The sequence below is a fragment of the Podarcis gaigeae genome, assembly GCF_964106915.1.
Source record: "Podarcis gaigeae genome assembly, chromosome: Z".
Classification (NCBI taxonomy): domain Eukaryota; kingdom Metazoa; phylum Chordata; class Lepidosauria; order Squamata; family Lacertidae; genus Podarcis; species Podarcis gaigeae.
In genome coordinates this window covers 24,423,516-24,435,804 of record NC_139691.1, presented here as the reverse complement: position 1 = coordinate 24,435,804, position 12,289 = coordinate 24,423,516, and the positions used below count along the sequence as shown (strand labels likewise).

The following is a 12,289-nucleotide window of genomic DNA, read 5'->3' as shown; positions in this document are numbered from 1 at the left end:
GCAACCATCAAATTTTGGAATCACAGTGGTACCTCAGGTTACATATGCTTCAGGTTACATACGCTTCAGGTTACAGACTCCGCTAACTCAGAAATAGTGCTTCAGGTTAAGAACTAAGAACTTTGCTTCAGGATAAGAACAGAAATCGTGCTCTGGTGGCAGCAGGAGGCCCCATTAGCTAAAGTGGTTCTTCAGGTTAAGAACAGTTTCAGGTTAAGTACGGACCTCCGGAACAAATTAAGTACTTAACCCGAGGTACCACTGTATATGACTGGTCTTCTATAAAATTCTGAAATAAATAGAGCAATATGTTCCTAGGTGAATTGTATAAAGGGTAATGCACAATGCCTTTGATTCAGTCTGATCCTCATATATGAAGATGGCCCTTTGTTCGTCTATTAAGAATTTACCAGTCAGATATTCTGTGGCTGTAATTTGAAATCAAACTTAAGTATTTAAGTCATGTTTTGATTAGTTTTGTGGGGCAGAGAAAGCTGATAGGTCTAAAAGAATTCTGAGTATGTAATAAATTAGAAATGTTAATTTTAATCTTACAGTCAGAGACATGTACATTGTGCTCATACTGATTAAATCTGATGATACCCTTTAGTGTACCACATCAGATATTATTGACTTAACTTTATTTATTTATTTATTTATTTATTTATTTATTTATTTATTTATTGTGGATTCACATTCAGTGGAGACATTCAAACAACAGTTCAGGTTCAGTTCAGGAAAACAAAATAAAGCTTTATTCCAGTTTTATATTTTGACTGCATTCCTGGAAACATTTTTTTCGGACAAATGTATCATGAAAAACTAGAATCAGTTGTGTACTGGGTAATTTTTTCTTTCATGTGCAGATTTGTGAACCTCATCACAGAGCGGAAGCAGAAAACGGTCGTCATTCCACTGAGACGCCTAGCAAAAGAGGTAGGAAGGTTCCAGAGAATTAAGTCTCTGCAGGTTACAGACATCTCAGCGCACACACACACACACACACACACACACACACACACACAGAGGCAGGCAGTTGGATAATGATAACACAGATAGTATTCATCTCCAGCAAATGTGAGGGAGGTCTTACCCCTTGCCCCTTTGATGTTAATGACCATTTGGTTCTCTTTTATAGCTAAACATCCCAGTCTGGATTGTGAACCTTCGTCATGATTTGACCCATGGCAACCTACCTCCCCTGGATGCTTGCCAAAAAGGTGAGTGCAGTTTTATATAGTGCTATCTGTACCCATTGTGTAGGAGAACGGGCCAGACTCTAGAGGCTCCCACCTGGAGAAATGGAAGCAGGGGTAAATGGGAAGAATAGGTGACAAGGCGATTTACAAATAATTAAAATCACTTTAAAACTGAAAACAACAAATACATTTAAAATGATTCTGAACCTGTAACAAGTAAAGACTCATGGTAAATATCCATTTATCCAGCTAGGGAAGCCTGTGGGAACAAAAATATATTCAGTTGCTTCCAGAAAGTGCAGATAGTGGGTGCATGTCATATCTCAACAGGAACGCTGTTCCACAGAACAGGAACATTCACACTAAAAGCCCTGAACTGAATTACTACAGAGTGGGCTTCTGATATCTTTGGAACTTTCAAGAAAGACTCTCCCATAGATTACAGCCATCTACTGGGTATAAAAAGGGATGTGGGTGGTGCTGTGGGTTAAACCACAGAGCCTAGGGCTTGCCAATCAGAAGGTCGGTGGTTCGAATCCTCGAGCTCCCGTTGCTCGGTCCCTTCCGTGAAGCCTTTAGCAATCCCGCCCCCCACTTACCCTCATACTGTATTCCAGCTAAGCCTAAGTACACCTAACTATATCCCCTTTTATACCTAGTAAAAAGGTAAAGGGACCCCTGACCATGAGGTCCAGTCCCGGACAACTCTGGGGTTGCGGTGCTCATCTTCCGGGTCATATGGCCAGCATGACTAAGCCACTTCTGGCCGTTTACCTTCCCGCCAGAAGTACCTATTTATGTACTTGAACTTGACGTGCTTTTGAACTGCTAGGTTGGCAGGACCATCTGATCGGCAGGCCCTAGGCTCTGTTGCTTAGACCACAGCGCCACCCTCGTCCCTCCTTGGATTACCTGGCATGAAAAGAGCCTGTCTGCCTTGTTTTCTGGACATTACCCACTCAGCATGTAGCTCCAGGAGTACTGGAGATACATGTGGAACCATTGCAAGTCTCATGCTTTTGAGGACCTGTTTGATCAGAGATAACATTGGGACAAAAGAGACATTTAACTCTAATTCCACCTTCACCTACTGATCTTCAGCCCCAGTGGGCTGCTCTGCCTCTCCAAATGCCTAACCGCTAAGTGCAGTACTGTATTATTTCCAGCAGGTGGTGCTGTGCATTTAGGGCTTGGTAAATGCTTTCACCAATAGAAAAACTGGATGATCTGAAGATCTGGACAGATAAGAGTGTTCATTTGTAAAGGGAACAGAAGGCGGTAGAGCATCACTCTGTAGATGGAAGAGAGGAAGTGCTAGTCTGTCTTTTTGCTCCAGTGGAGCCCCATGCTGGGCAAAAATTTGTTCCTGTATGATTCTAATTCTACATAGTACCTTCTCTCCATAGGCAAGTCTAAGAACAAGCTCATCCAGGTTGTGATCCACCAAGCTAGTTACAGTCATTATTTTACATTGTATGGCACCATATGTCCACTGGTAGGAACGTGGTTTATGGATGTATTAAGCAAATAAACCATGTGAAGATTCATATTCCAGAAAGAACAATAATGTATTTTCTTGGTGCCTAAAAGTTGGCAGTGTTGGCACCAGCTGAACCTCCTTTGGGAGAGCATTCCGTAACAGAGGGACAGCCACTAAAAAGACATGCACTCTTGTTGCTGCCCTCTGCACATGTTTCCCTGTATGGAGCAGTTATGAGAAATTACTTGTAAATCTTTCACTTGACCAGGCTGCCTTTGTTTTACTATCTTCTCTATACTGTATATGTGTTGTCACCTCCAGGCTGTGATGTTGTTCTGGAATGGCTCCGGCAAACATATTGGAGCCGCCAGTTGGCCAATAACCTAGTAAGAGGATATGAAGAGGATGAGGATGAGGAATCGCCACTAGCAGGTACCGGGTTCATCAGCAGTATAACAGAGCCTGAAAAATTGGAGTCCCTCGACTGTCAGGGAAATGTGATGTTTCAAGGTGAGTATAGTCACCATGTGGATACACACTGCCACCCAATTACAGCTATGCTAAAATCCTGGATTTCTGCATTGTTTTCTTGAGGCAGGAATCTGGGGGCAGAGAGAAGAAAAAAGGAGCTAGAGGTCAATGGTATGAATCTAGTAACAAGTCTGCATCTGTGAGAGAAGTTGAGGCATGGAATTGTCAATTCAAATGGAAATTGGGGAGATTAGGTTTTTATGGAAACCTATGAGATGGCAGTGAAGGCCGCTAAGAAGTCTTACTTCTCAGCCTCCATCGCATCCACTAGCTCTCGCCCGGCGCAATTATTTAGTATAATTACGTCTTTAACGTCCCTGGAGGGACAGCCAAACTGAAATAACAATTTGACACATAGCTGTGAGTCATTTGTGGGCTTTTTTGCGGAGAAGGTCCTGTTGCTCCGCCGTGACCTCCCTGCCAATTTGGATACAATAACAGAACTGGAGGCCCCTCGACTGTCCTCGGGTCCAGTATTGGACCACTTTGACTGGATATCCCTAGCCAATGTGGACAGACTCCTCCGAGCTGGAAAGCCCACCACCTGTCCTCTTGACCTGTGCCCGTCCTGGCTGATTAGGGCATGTCCAGACGAGGTGTGGGGGCCCCTAAGGGGATATCATCAATTTGTCCCATGGCACCGGGACATTCCCAGGGGAATTGAAGGAGGCAGTGGTGCACCCGCTCTTAAAGAAAACATCATTAGATCCTTTAGAGCTATCCAATTACTGCCTAGTTTTGAATCTTCGGTTTCTGGGTAAGGTTGCTGAACAGCTTGATGGGTTCCTGGATGAAACATTGGCTCTGGATCCATTCCAGTCCGGCTTCCACTCTGGTCATGGGACCAAGACGGCTCTGGTCGCCCTAACAGATGATCTCTGCAGGCAGTTGAATTGAGACGGGTCGGGGCTGCTGATTCTTTTAGACCTGTCAGCAGCCTTCAACATGGTCGATTACGAACTCCTGGACCACCGCCTCGCCAACGTGGGGATCCAGGGCACAGTCCTTCAATGGCTGCACTCGTTTCTCTCTGGTCAGGGACAGAGGGTGGCGCCTGGGGGGGGGGGAGACTGTCGTTGCGCCACTCCTTGGTGCGTGGAGTGCCGCAGGGTGTGATACTCTCCCCGATGCTTTTCAACATCTTTATGCGCCCCCTAGCACAGCTTGTCCAGAGTTTTGGGTTGGGCTGCTGATGGATGGCTATCCTGACTCGGCCCCAGACACACTGATCAGATGTTTGGAAGCTGTGGTTGAAGTTAAATCCTTTGAAGACAGAGGTCCTTTGGCTGGGTCGGGACAATATGGGATTGGGGGGGACAACTCCCATCTCTTGCGGGGGCGCAATTAGTGCCAGCACTGTCCGTTAAGAGTTTGGGTGTAATCTTCGACACCTCCCTTTCCATGGAGGTGCAGATTGCAGCTATAACAAAGGCGGTATTTTTTCATCTCCGCCAAGCTAAGCAGTTGGCTCCTTACCTTTCTCGCCCTGACCTAGCCACTGTGATCCACGCGATGGTCACCTCCGGACTTGATTATTGTAACTCACTCTATGTGGGGCTGCCCTTGAGACATTTTGGAGGTCCCGGGCCACAGAGAGGTTAGGCTGGCCTCAACCAGAGCCAGGGCTTTTTCGGCTGTACCCCCGATCTGGTGGAACACTCTGTCACAAGAGACTAGGGCCCTGCGGGACTTGACATCTTTCCGCAGGGCCTGCAAGACAGAGCTATTCCACCAGGCCTTTGGCCAAGGCACAGTCTGACCCCCTCCTTTGGCGATCCTTGTAGAACTCTGGCTCAGTGGTTGCCATTTGATTTTGAATTGATTTTAGAATATTGATTTTAGAATGCTGTGTTACTTTTATTGCTGTTAGCCACTCTGAGCCTGACTTTGGCTCGGGAGGGCGGGATATAAATAAATTTTTATTATTATTATTAACCCTTTAAAAAAAACACAACAACCCCACAAAATACTTCTAATGTGTGTGCAGTTTTCTTTGCACGATGGCAGAGGTTACACCGAATATTCCATCATCTTTTAGGGCTGCTGTGGGGAAGCCTTTAACCCACAGAGCCTAATCAGGCCCACTGGGCCTCCCCATTTGGCTCTCCAAGCTGTTTTGGCCAAACCATACTCAACTGCCCCACAGTGGACATTTAGTCCACAGGTAAAAGATCCTGCTTGCTGCTGAAAGCGGGGTTTGCAGGCACCAACTGTGCCTTAACCTGATCTGATAATCTCTACAGCACTCGTAAAGGCACAGGGCTTTTTCCATAATTGGCAATCAGCTGATTTTCAGACCTTAAAAGCACTGTTTGCTTGCATGGCTCAATTCAAAGCACAGGGAAAGGAAAATGTTCACCTTAGGCTGTTGTGACATCAGATTATTGTCTTCCACTTGCTTGATAGGTTTGGTCTGCAGGAGTTGTGGGGGTAAGAATATGGCCCACTAGTCACATTCAGTTCTTCATCCCTGTATTGAGTCATGCACGAAGCACTGAAATCCTGGGGTTGGGGCCTGCTGGAGATGAGGGTATGGAGAGCATATTAGATGTCAGTTCACCATTCTTACCCTCATTGTACATGTCTTCATGGCTGCTAGCTGCAGGGCTTTTTAGCATCCCTGCCTGAAAAAGGCTTCAGCTTCAGAAGCATCTCTCAACAAAAAGCAGCCATGCAGTACAGGTGACCTGCCTTGGGAGAAATTTAAGTAACTTTGGGGCCTAAATGGAGCCTAAGTGTATGAAGTGGTGCTGATGTGAAGAGGATGATAGTCATTCCTGCAGTGCAGTGTATTACCCAGATCAGCCTTCACCAGTCTGGTGCTTGAGTGCCCTCTACCTGTTTTGGGCTACAACTCCCATCAGTCCCAGTTAGCATGGCCATAGGCAAGGGCTGACCTAGATGATGCCCAGTGCTTCCCATTTACTTCTGAGGAAATGTCACCCCATCAAGAGCAGGCCACTACCCATCCATCAGGTATAAGGAACCACCCACTACCACTGCCTCAGTCATATCTGAATTGAGCTTCAGTTTATCAGCTCTCATAAAACCATAGAATTGTGGAGTTGGAAGGGGCCTCAAGGGTAATTTCACAGGGGGTTGGACTAGATGACCCTCAGGGATCTTATGATGGAAATAATATCTAGTTATTTGTTAAATTAGCATCTTGCTGTTTGAAGAAATGGTGCTCAGGGTGTTTTGCATTTCATAGATTTCAAAACAATTACTGTCTTTCTTCTTTGCTTGCCTTCCTAGAGAAAGTCGTGGAACTTCTGGTTTCCTATAAAAATCAACAATTTGAGGTAAGTTTCACAGATTTGTACTTCCTGATTCATTTTTGAAGTAGTAAAATATAAAGTTCAAGAAGTTTTGCTCTATATACCACATTATATTTTTCCTGGACCTTTTGACAATGCATCTAGAGAATCATACTGAGGACTAAATTGCAAATAGGGAATTGTGCTCCAAATGTACATACTATATATCATTTAGATGTCATGTTAGAAGGGTGGAAAACTTCCCCAGTGGGGTCCAATTCAGTCCGAGAGGCCATGCCTACTCTCCTATCAGCTGACGCCACTTGAGAGAGTCATAAGGAATAAGGCTGCATAGTGTTGGGTTCAGGCTCACAAAAGTGCTGCCTTCATGGAGGGCTCTCTTATGCTTGAACACAGCACTAAGTAGCCCTGTTTCTCCCATCCCTGTAAAGTGATTTTGGGAGTGGGGGGAGAAACATAACTATGTTTTGCCAATTAAAGCAGCAAAGCTGCTGTCACTTGTAAACTCCAGCCTTGCTTCTCATGTCCTTGTCAGTGGCAGGTAGTGGGGAAGCATGCAGTTTGCCAGCCTCATTCAGTGCTCCCAAAAGTGCTGGAACATATGGCTGACACAGTATTCCTTGTGGTGTGGTTCCTAGGCAGAAACCATGAAAAGGATTTTGACAGCCCACCTGCCTGTCAATCAATCAATTTCCTTTATTCGACCAATAGTCAGAAATAAAACACAGAAATAAAACACAATACAGAATTATGAACTAAAACATCATAGGGGTACATGAATAAGGTAGGGCCACAGCACTAAACCTCTCACAGATAACCCACATCAAGGCATTCAATTGTACGTTTCCGACGCTTGAGTGCCAGGAAAAGGAATTTAGCCACTGACAAAGTTGTTTTCCTAGAAGACTTATTTAGCAGATATGCTGTCTGCTTTCCTCTTTGTCGGGGACTAAGCTGGGGTAAGTATGGGGTTATAAGATACTGTCTTAAATCGTTGTAGAAGGGACAGCTCATTAAAATGTGCTCTGTGGATTCTACCTCACCCAACGCACAATGGCATAATCTCTGGTCATATGGGACTCCTCCATATCTTCCCTTCAGAACCGCCGAGTCAAGAACATTCAGCCTAGCCGCGGTAAATAGTCTGCGGTATTCCACGTAGTGGATATCCGCCAGGTAGCGAGCTGGAGCAGCTCGGTACATCTGCTCCCCCAGAAACAGCCCAGGTTTCACACGGGCTATGTCCTCCTGTCTCGCAATATCCCTTAATCTTTGGGCGATCACCGCCTTTGCGTGGCTATACGTCATGGACTCTATAAAGGGAGGACAACCCGCACCTGCCTGTCCAATTTGACCAGCGAGGCTGATCCTGATAAGGATCTGGCCCGTGGAGCCAGAAAGTTGCCCCACCCCAGTTCTCATCATTGAACATAATAAAGAGGTAGATTGATTCCCCACCCTTTCTTACTGGTACAGATCATGAAAGCCCATAACTTCTGCACTGGCAATGGATGAGTAGCAATGGATGACCCATCCCTGAACGCTGATGGATAGTTCCAGTGAGGCTATTTTTCACTGGCCACCTTACTCCTGGTTTCTTTTTCACCATTGGTGTTGTACAGCACAATTCCTCCTGTTTATTTATATGTTCATAAATATATATCTATACTGCTGTGTCATAAAAATGTATCCAAGTGGTTTATAGCAATAAAACATAAAATGGTACAGTACAATAGAAACCATATTAAAAGGTTAAAAACGGATATCAATTAACTGTTGTGGAACATTTTATATTTTAATTGCCTACACAGGCATAACAGAATATAAAAAGTTTCAGCAGCGGCTGTTTAAAAGTTGTCACAGAAGGCACCTGCTCGATCTCTGTTGGCTGAATGTTCCCCAGGACTGGGCCAGTGAAACTAAAGGCTCAGTTTCTTGTTGGCAAAGGAGCCTCACCAACTTAGGGAACAACCTAAGATGCTCCTGCAGATGATCTCAATTATCAAGCTGGGGTATAAGCGTTTAGGCAATTCCCAAGGTGTCCTGGATCTACATTATTCAGAGCTTTGCAAATTAATGCAGGGACATTGAACCTGGCTTAGTATTAGATGGACACCTGGTGCAGCTGTTTTAACAGTGGTGTCATGTAATTCTTGGCCAGCAATCTGGCTGCCACATTCTGGAGCTTCTGAACCAGACCCAAAGGCAGCCCCACATACAACAATCCAGCCTGTTAATTGAGTCTTCCTCTTTGTGTTAGGTTCTCCAGCAAGAGCAGGACATCAATCAGGTCTGCAAATTGTGGTACAACTCTTCCGCAGAGATACAGTGGATTGTGGCCCAGGTGAAAGAGTTGTTCCTAGAGAACAGGTAAGGAAGGACTTTAACCTAGTTGAGACTGAGACCCACAGTGGCAGGTGTCTACCGTGCCTGCAAGTACATAGCATTTGATGCATGATATTTCCCAGTTAGATACTATGCCATGATAACAGAGCCCCACCTATGAAGGCAGGGGAAATTAGTTTGCATGTGTAAATACGCAGGAGCAGCCATGCAAAATTATACCAAAGTGTCTTTTTCTGGCAGCCTTGAGCAGAGTGAGGGGACACAAAAAGCAGACACAGGAAGCTGCCTTATACAGAAGCATATCATTGGTCCTTCTAGCTCAATATTTTCTGAACCAACTGGTAGCAGCTCTCCAGGATTTCCAGCAGGTTGCATCCCAGTGCTGCCTGGAGATACCAGGCATTGTACCCAGTGGCGTAGCGTGGGTTGTCAGCACCCGGGGCAAGGCAAGTAATTTGCGTCCCCTAACCCGGGGCAAGGCAAGTAATTTGCGCCCCCTAACCTGCCGCCGCTGCCAGCTTCTTCTTGCTGCTGCCTGGTCTGGTCTGGTGTAGTTCTCTCCCGTGCTCAGCGCTGCGCTGGGCGGCCGCTGCACTGTCCCTCCCCCAGATAGTCCCTCGCTCTCTCTCCGCACCGCACGCCTTCACCCACCCCCTCCACAGTGGGCGGAACCCGGCGGCTCGGATCGGATTCGCACAGCCAGCACTGCAGTGAGAGAGAGAGTGAGTGAGCCAGGTAGGGGCAGAGAGCTGCGAGTGCGAGCGTGCCCCCCCCCAGATTTTGCACCTGGCCCCCCCTGCACCCCCCACGCTACGCCACTGATTGTACCTGGGAGATTCTGTATGCAAAGTAGATGCTGTACCACTGAGCTATAGCCTTTCCCAGGAGCAAGTACTGAGCATGAGGCCTAGAGCTGTGGGAGAGCTGTCCAGTAGGAACTGAATGTCAAGAGCAGATGCTTTGACTAGAGACCAGGAATATTAAGGGAGCTGACAAAAGGTCAACGTAAATGGACTTTCTATGCCCTTTCTTCTGCTAAAAAATTGATATTAATTCACTGGAAACATAATACCATGGCTCCCTTCAATCAATGGATAGAAGATATGATAACTCTAGCAACATATGAATAGATTGCTTTTAGACACAGATTGTGTACGGTTAAATACAATGATATTTGGAATCCATTCATAGAGTATAATGTCTTGTTAATAATTTTAAATTTATTGGATTAATTGTACAGTCGTACCTTGGTTGTTGAACGCCTTGGTACTTGTCTGTTTTGGCTCCTAAATGCTGCAAACCTGGAAGTGAGTGTTCTGGTTTGTGAATGTTCTTTGGAAGCTGAACATCCGACGCAGCTTCCAATTGGCTGCAGGAGCTTCCTGCAGCCAGTCAGAAGCCGTGCCTTGGTTTCTGAATATTTTGGGAGTCGAACCGACTTCTGGAACAGATTCTGTTCGACTTCTGAGGTACCACTCTATTACTTATGTACCCATATAATCCACTGCATACTCTTTTGCATTGTTTTTGTTTGGTTACTCCCCCCCCACCCCTTTCACTGTACAGTGGTACCTCTGGATGTGAATGGGATCTGTTCTGGAACCCCATTCACATCCTGAGTAGAATGCAACCCGCGTCTGCGCGGGTCGCAATTCACTGCATCTGCGCATGCATGTGACGTCATTTTGAGCGTCTGCACATGCACAAGTGGCAAAACCTGGAAGTTACGTGTTCCATTACTTCCAGGTCGCCGCAGAGCGTAACCTGAAAACGCTCAACCTGAAGCATATTTAATCCGAGGTATGACTGTAGTCACATTTCCTTTCTTTCATATTATTTTTTCACAGAAAACTTTTAATAAAATATAAATACAGTGGTATCTCGGGTTACAAACACTTCAGGTTACATACGAAATAGTACCTTTGGTTAAGAACTTTGCTTCAGGATGAGAACAGAAATCGTGCTCCAGCGGCACGGCAGCAGCAGGAGGCCCCATTAGCTAAAGTAGTGCTTCAGGTTAAGAACAGTTTCAGGTTAATAACGGACCTCCAGAACGAATTAGGTACTTAACCCGAGGTACCACTGTAGTTTTAAAGGGGAGCTGTCCAACAGAACTCAGTTAACTGTAGCTGGGGCTTCCCAGAGAGCTTTGCTCTAAGCACTGAACAGCTGAGGGCTGACGGTTTCATAAGGAGACCCGATGACTTCCCTTCCTGGATTGTGTCAAGGCTATGATTGGAGCATGTGCTGGCCTTGTCTCCTTTTTCCAAGTAAATGGAATGAAATGAGAGACTTTGGGATGTCTCACGTGCACCATTTGGGCTTAGGCACAGTTGTTCTAGCTTTAAATGTTTGTAGGAAATAAGATTTACCATGACTTTTCTGTCTTATCACACTCTGAGTCCTTCTGCTTAGTGGGCTTTTGTGGGTGCCAATTGACTACTTTTTCCATAGTATTTAGGCCCATTAAGGGATTCTGGCCCAGTTTGAACAAAACAATACAGTACTCTTCACTTGACATTCTCTCTCATGTGTGTTTAGGAACTGAATGTGTGCATTACCTCCCTGCACTCTTGGTGCACCTGTCCTATCCCCAGATATCCATGAATAGAATGTTTTGTGGGTAAAATATACATAGGCTCAGGTTGCCGGCTCACTGCCTAGATTTTATCTGGGCTATTGATTGTAGTGTTCAGGTTCATGCACATTTGATTTTACACATGCACTCACTATTCATATATTCCCATTTGTGAACACAAGAGAGGGGGTGAAAGGTGCAGTCTTGCTCCCATGTGTAGGGGGGAAGAGTATTGTCCGGACCACCATGCTGTGAAGGAGAGACGGTTGTGTTAACCTCCTAAATATCTGCAGAAAACGAACTTGTGCCCTCTTATCTCTGCAGATTGTGGAGTTCTCATAGCAACTGTTCTGTTTGCATTATTCCCTGACAGCGCAGAAGATATGCTTCAGTGTTCTGCTCTCTTATTTACATTTCTGAGACCTTCTTTTAAGCATGTCCTGCTGTTTCTTGATAAAGCGGAATTTGCTTTTGGCACTTAGCATTTCAGCAGGGCCTCCTATTTTCTAGTGATGGGCAGCAGGAAGTGTAGGAGGCGGCTCTGCAACACAGGTCAACCACCCTACCTCTAGCTTGCTTAGGAGTCCTGGATAAGAGAACACACCACAGTGCATGCTTCTAACACATTTCACACAAAAAAGTGAAGGGAAATGTGTTTCTGTTGAGGCTGCTTTCTTCACAGGCAAAAACTTGTCCAGCTCAGAGCGAAGTAGTGGGGGGAAAGAGATCAGTAGCCACAAGGCTGCAGTTGTTGTTTAGTCATGTCCGACCAGGTCCTCCCCGGTAAATCACTTAGTCTCAGTCAAGTTCTTAAGTTAACAATGAAGATTGTAGTTTATTGCAAACATAAATAAACTTAAATGCATTCGAAACGCTG

At 45.5% G+C, this 12,289-nt stretch overlaps 1 protein-coding gene across 3 annotated transcripts in view; it reads left to right on the top strand.

Moving 5' to 3' along the window:
* Positions 1-12,289, top strand: part of LAS1L (LAS1 like ribosome biogenesis factor) — a 44,669-nt gene that overhangs the window by 3,279 nt on the left and 29,101 nt on the right. For all 3 annotated transcript variants that reach the window (XM_083722298.1, XM_083722296.1, XM_083722297.1), the window contains exons 4-8: positions 867-936; positions 1,139-1,220; positions 3,001-3,189; positions 6,466-6,512; positions 8,749-8,858. In XM_083722298.1, the coding sequence (XP_083578424.1) occupies positions 867-936; positions 1,139-1,220; positions 3,001-3,189; positions 6,466-6,512; positions 8,749-8,858 (498 nt within the window). The remainder of the gene's footprint in view (positions 1-866; positions 937-1,138; positions 1,221-3,000; positions 3,190-6,465; positions 6,513-8,748; positions 8,859-12,289) is intronic.